Raw genomic sequence first — 6,671 nt, 5'->3', positions numbered from 1 at the left:
TGATTGTGTTATTTTAAAACGGGTTTAAACATGCTAGAATATCATGATTAAAAACAGCATCAAACCGGCATATTTCCAGCTCAAATATGAGACTAATTCCATTTAAACAAACATTAAAGCCTAGATATTAAATACTAAGCGATAATATAGAAACTGTTGTGATACTGTTTATTATTATTATTATTATTATTATTATTATTATTATCAACATATTTATAGATTTAATTCTAAGCTGCGGAAATTAGAAAAAAAAAATGCATGAATGAAACAAGAAAAGTAGGCTAAACGGCCTGGGCTCCGAACAGCTGGTCTTCTTTCCATAACCAATCAGCTTCTCATAAAGGTGACGTATGAGTGTCCTACGTCAGACCAATAGAGAGAGAGAGAGGAGCTGAAGCCGACGGAGTTTGAGAGAGGGAGAGAGAGATAGGGACAAGAGTGGCCCGTGACCAACTGTGTCCAAGCACCGGAGCTCAACACACACCCCTAACTTTAATCGCAAGCGTCTCGATTCCGGGAAGTCCTGCAACACCTCGAACCCTCGGCCACTTTCCCAACCTCTCAGATCAAAACACGGACACTAAGGGCATTTTGTCCGGTTTTAAAGTGGATCTAACACCGCCTTACATTATTGACATGGGAGACATGGGGGACCCACCAAAAAGTAAGTTATGCTTTAATGTCTTTATATGAGTCAAATGACACTAACTGCTAAATCTGGCGATTTGTGTTAAATCACGCCTGAATGCCGAACATTTTATTTGATTTCAGTAGTTTGATTCACGCTCTGCAAAAGTTAAAAAGTTCTGAAAATACCGGAGAGATCGTCACACTCGTTATAGGGGCTGATACCGGTCTTCCTCGGTTTAAATCACAGAGCCTATTTGTAACGATTTAATATTTGTCAATGTATTATAATAATAATAATAATAATAATAATAATAATTATTATTATTATTATTATTATTATTATTATAAGCCTATATGAAAAATAATAACTAGGTAATTTTTTCAGTAGGCTACACCGTTAGCATCCGCATCCATTATTGTTTTTAAACATTTCATGTGTGTTTAATCCTACATAACAGGTATTTTATAGCCTAAAATTGGGAAATTTGGCTTAAGATGTTATAATTAAATTTAAAAATATATATTTATATATTTTGAATTTTCCTATTCTTTCTCTTTCAAACAGAAAAGCGTCTACTGTCGTTGTGTGTCGGCTGTGGAAATCAAATCCATGATCAGTATATTCTGCGCGTGTCCCCAGACCTGGAGTGGCACGCGGCGTGTTTGAAATGTGCAGAATGTAACCAGTATCTGGACGAGTCCTGTACGTGTTTTGTGAGAGACGGAAAAACTTACTGTAAACGGGACTACATCAGGTAACGCAGATCAGTTAGGTCATGTTTTAGTATTCGAGTGTGGATGACTGAATGACAGTAACCTCTCATTATTCACTGGTGCATTACCGCAGCATGCTGTCATTCATTCATTCCCCTTTTTTTTTGTACAGGACAGCACCTATATGCTAATCTCCTGTCTTAAATGAGTCTGCAGCGCAATTACTCGAAAATTATTGTGGAGCTTTGTTCATAGCCTAGCCTAGGCAAATTTCATGGCAATACTGAATTGATATTTTTTGACAGTAGCCTAATGTAGCATTATTTTAAGAGGACACTTTTGTGTGAGACAAACATCATGGTGTAAAAATATAATAAACACAATGCGTTAAAGAGAAATTTCGTTATAATTATATTATTATTATTATTATTGCTGTTATATAGGCTAATGATAATAATAAATCGAACAAATTTGGATAATTACTAGTCGGTTAATGATTTTGTAAATAAATGTTATGATAGTTGTCTTTAAATATATTTTATTTTAACATTCTTTCAATTGTGTGCATTTCATTTCGGTTAGCCTACCAATATTATTATTTTTTATTATTATTATTATTAGCTATGCCAAATTTTATTTATTTACATTATATTTGGTGTTTCAGGTTATACGGGATCAAATGTGCGAAATGCAACATTGGTTTCAGCAAGAATGACTTCGTGATGAGAGCGCGCTCGAAGGTTTATCATATCGAGTGTTTCAGATGTGTGGCTTGTAGTCGGCAGCTCATCCCAGGAGATGAGTTCGCTCTGCGGGAAGACGGGCTCTTCTGCAGGGCCGACCATGACGTGGTGGAGCGGGCAACAATGGTTGCTGGTGACCCGTTAAGCCCATTACATCCGGCGAGACCTTTACAAATGGCAGGTAGGCATAGCATTCTACTTCGATTTACAAAGCGTTGTTTGCTTAAGGACTCGGGGATTTTTTGTCTTGAGGACGTTCAATAGACACAAAGCTCTTCTGAACATTTAGATTTTTAACAAGTGTTCGAGATTTAAAAAAGAGCTTTATGATGACATTACGAGTTTGAGACTTATGATGAATAAATGTTGTGTCATAACAAGGCGTGAATGATGTTAATAACAAGCCATCCATAAAACTGTGGTTCTTTAACAGCATAACTCGTTTTATTTTCCCTGTTTATCTGTTATTGAATTCAGCTATTCATGCATGAAATAGATATTCTTTGAGAGGCCAACTACGCGACAATGTCAGCTTGTACATGTACTTGAGAAAGAAATTGGATCCTTTGACAAATAAATACAAAGAAAATTGAACTTAATCTTAAATGTTTATATATTACAGAAATAAAAAAATGCGATAAATACATTTATGTGTGCGTGATTACGATACCAGCATTTGGCATATTTGTTATATATATATATTTATATAGGCTATATATATATATATATATATATATATATATATATATATATATATATATATATTAGACTAAATTAAACTGATATTACAATATTACATAACAGTCATATTCAAGCATGTGTTGAAAGAGTAGGTTACACCACATTTAAACGCCTTCTAAGTAAAATAATACTGAAAGTTTTTAAGAGTTTTTAACTTAGAAATCACCCACAGTACTGCTATTCTGCATTCACTAAATTAAGGCATCTAATTTTCTCATAAAATAATAAACACAATAACATAAATCATTATAAATTAAATTGTTAATGCAATTTATAATAATAAACAGCGGCTTTTAAGTATTGTCATGGGCAGCAAACCGCTCGCACCTAATTATTTAAAATTTAGAGCTATGCACAGATTGCTTTACTTAAGTGTCGTAAACCTATCTGGGTCTCTCTCCAAATTTACTGCATCCAGCAGCAACATATCATTGCCAGAAAAGGGATTGCAACCATGGCTGCATTTCAAGTTTATTAAAAGAATATTCGCATCGCCATAATACAGAATTAAAAAATTCACCTGTGAGGGAGCAGATTTCCATGGAAAGAAATGTCTAAAAATAGCCCTATATTTTTACACTTATTTTGAGATTTCTTCTCGACCCCGGATTTTAACTCTCCGTTCTTATGAGTGATTATTTATATATATATTATTTATGATTGCTGCTATTATTATATTTTAATATTATTTAGTATTAAGTACCTCCACCTTAGGTGCGTCCTCCGACTTATCCATCTAAATTACGTGACAGTTTAATCTCTGGACAATCGTAGTATTCATGCATTCAGGACATTGTATAAGATTTCTTTGCATTTTTTTTCTTGCAGCAGAGCCCATTTCAGCACGCCAGCCTGCGCTTCGACCTCATGTGCACAAGCAACCTGAGAAAACAACCCGCGTCCGGACAGTCCTCAACGAAAAACAGCTCCATACCTTGAGGACTTGTTACAATGCCAACCCTCGACCTGACGCCCTCATGAAAGAGCAGCTCGTTGAGATGACGGGTCTCAGTCCGAGAGTCATCAGGGTTTGGTTTCAAAACAAGCGCTGCAAGGACAAAAAGAGGAGCATACTGATGAAACAACTCCAGCAGCAGCAACCCAACGACAAAACGGTAAGACGACTGGCGCTTCCGTCGATGAACCAAAAAATATTCAACTCCGTATTGCATAGTCATAAACTTTACGCGTTTCACTGCACTTTGTTGTGTTACTATAAAATGCGTTTCCAATATCTTAATGCACTTTCTAAATATTAAGTAGCTATGTATAGACTATTCAGAGCTTAAAAAAATATTATCTTATCTTAAAATAACCATGGGGATTCCAGTTATGGTCTCATTTAGAACATCCAAATTCTTGGTTCGTTAGACCTGAGATGGGCAGTTTCTGTAATGCCTCCTCTAAGACTCTATTTTTGACTGCAAATACATTATTCGTGGTCATCTGCAGAACATCCAGGGGATGACGGGGACTCCAATGGTGGCGACCAGTCCAGAGAGACACGACGGTGGTTTGCAGGCAAACCAAGTGGAGGTGCAGAGTTACCAACCGCCTTGGAAAGTCCTGAGTGACTTCGCACTGCAGAGTGACATCGACCAGCCTGCTTTCCAGCAACTGGTGAGTGCGCAAAACTGTGTGTATAAAGACATAATACCAGTAACAGCATTAAAAACACCGCTAATAGCCTACTATTATTAATTAATAATGAAAAAAAAATAGTAACCACATACATTTTGCATGTTTTAGGTGAATTTTTCCGAAGGAGGGCCAGGCTCGAACTCCACGGGGAGCGAGGTCGCCTCAATGTCCTCGCAACTGCCTGATACACCAAACAGCATGGTAGCGAGTCCTATAGAGGCCTAGGCGAGTGGATTATCTCCTGCACCAGAACTTTGGAGAAGGACGTGCCCGGGAACCAATCTCAGAGAGAGGCTCGTGAAGTTTCTTCCACCCCTATTTCATTCAGGGCCGCTTCTGAATAAAAACTCATTATCTAACTGCACGAGGCCTCTATATCGAAACAACCCTTGGTTGTATTTATACACTGTGATGACAATCATGGGATTTAAACACGCTCCAACCGAGCAAGTCCAACGAGTGTTGAAAAGACCATTTAAAGTTACAAACTCCAGCGAGAGTGACCCAGCCGGCGCACTTATTCACTCACCGACCCTGACATGATGACTGCAGTGCTCCGCGGCCGAGTGGACCTGGCCGGCTACACTTTTGCCAAATACCCCTCCATTTTTTTTCACTTTTAACGACAAATCATTGGACCTTTACGGATATAAGACGCAAGAGAACTAAATCGAATATACATACGTTTGTGCCCAACGTGAGTAGCCTATGAAACCATGACTGTTTGTTCTGTTTCTATGAAAAGATCGAAATGGACTAGTTCAGAAAAAGAGGGTATGGCAGCCGAGGTCTACTGCGATTACAGTTTTGTCATATGGTCTCTTTTCAAACATCGAGCCCAATTACTAAAGCATTGCAACAAGGTATACCTCTATTTTACCACAAGCTTTGTGGGAATTTCATGTGTTTGTGTCCGTCCAATAATTTTTTTTCTTTCCCAAAGATGTGTATAGGTTTAAGTTAAGTTAATATGACTGATTAGCTCTGGAGGTGTCGTTTTGTTCCTGTATTACAAAATATTTTATTATTTATTGTCGAAAGACATGCCACTTTTGTGTACTTTTACTTGCTGAAGAAGTAAAAAGGAGAAAAAGAACACTATGGACTCCGAATGATCTATCACACTCGACGTGTCCTTTCGTTTGATTAAAGACTGAGGTGAGAACAACGCCATATGTAGAGTTATCTTCAGGAATATTTGATCAATCAAAATTTGACGTGTACTGTAAGTAAACGGTAGCACACGTGGGGCTTTCTCAAATGTGACCATTTTTGTAGCCTATATGTTTCTCGCATTGCAATTTGAGTTTTGGTCGTTATAAAATATTACACAAACAGAAGAAGATTAGGCAAGAGAGAACAAATCAGTTTGATCACGTAATGCGGTTAATGGCACTGCAGGCCAAAGCCTCCTTAAAGGGACAGCTCACCCAAATATGACAATTCCGTCATTAACATATTTACTTTCTATATACTACGAAAGTCTTAATACTATATATTCAAAGACCACTGTGTGGTTGAGAAAGAGGATACAATCAAGAATTTTAAAATGACTTACATGTGCATTTGACCTGCAGTGAGCTTGCTACAAACAGTTAAGAAACCTAATTTAACCTTAATATCAAACTCTCCAGACTTTCAGTATATCATGTCAGGTGCTGGTACAATGACCTGGACTATTCCTCTTTATATGACTGATCACTATGGGCATTATTCTTCTCAGCTTTCATGCCTCCTTTGTGCAAACAGATGCTGCAAATAGAGATCATTTAGATACTCATCATGAATGTATTATACCTACTCTCAATACAATTACCTTTGAATTAGAAATCTCTGATTATTGTATGCTGCTACTACCAATAAATAAATAAATAAATAAATGATTTTCTTAAAGGTAAAAACAAAGTAAAGAGGAGTGGATAAATTATAGTTCTTAATATTATACGTCAATTTACAAAAGTGGTTTTCCCATGCAAGAAAACAAACTTTTTTTTTATTGTACTAGGGGTTCCAGTGACTAAAATTTATGTATAAATTTAATTCAGGCTTCATATAGATCAGAAATCAAGAATTTTGTCAACTACTAAATTTAAAATGTGTTTTAATTTTAATTGGCTAATTAACTGCTATTAAAAAAGCTTTTTTTTATTTGTAATTTTTGTTTTGTTTTATATATATATATATAACTGTGGCACATTTGGA

The 6,671-nt window shown here is 36.4% G+C and overlaps 1 protein-coding gene across 2 annotated transcripts; it reads left to right on the top strand.

Moving 5' to 3' along the window:
• Positions 1–254: 254 nt before the first annotated feature.
• On the top strand, positions 255–6,321 carry LOC113077938 (insulin gene enhancer protein isl-1-like). Of its 2 annotated transcripts, none has more exons than XM_026250215.1 (6): positions 255–664; positions 1,196–1,385; positions 2,009–2,268; positions 3,660–3,943; positions 4,281–4,448; positions 4,578–6,321. In XM_026250215.1, the coding sequence occupies exons 1-6, from the start codon at positions 637–639 to the stop codon at positions 4,692–4,694; spliced, it is 1,047 nt and encodes a 348-aa protein (XP_026106000.1). In that variant the 5' UTR covers positions 255–636; the 3' UTR covers positions 4,695–6,321. The 2 variants fall into 2 exon arrangements, with proteins under 2 accessions (XP_026106000.1, XP_026105997.1); XM_026250212.1 differs by having other exon boundaries at positions 256–664; positions 3,657–3,943.
• The last annotated feature ends 350 nt before the right edge of the window (positions 6,322–6,671 follow it).

The sequence above is a fragment of the Carassius auratus genome, chromosome 5 (assembly GCF_003368295.1).
Source record: "Carassius auratus strain Wakin chromosome 5, ASM336829v1, whole genome shotgun sequence".
NCBI classification, from domain to species: domain Eukaryota; kingdom Metazoa; phylum Chordata; class Actinopteri; order Cypriniformes; family Cyprinidae; genus Carassius; species Carassius auratus.
This window is presented reverse-complemented; position numbering and strand designations above follow the sequence as displayed.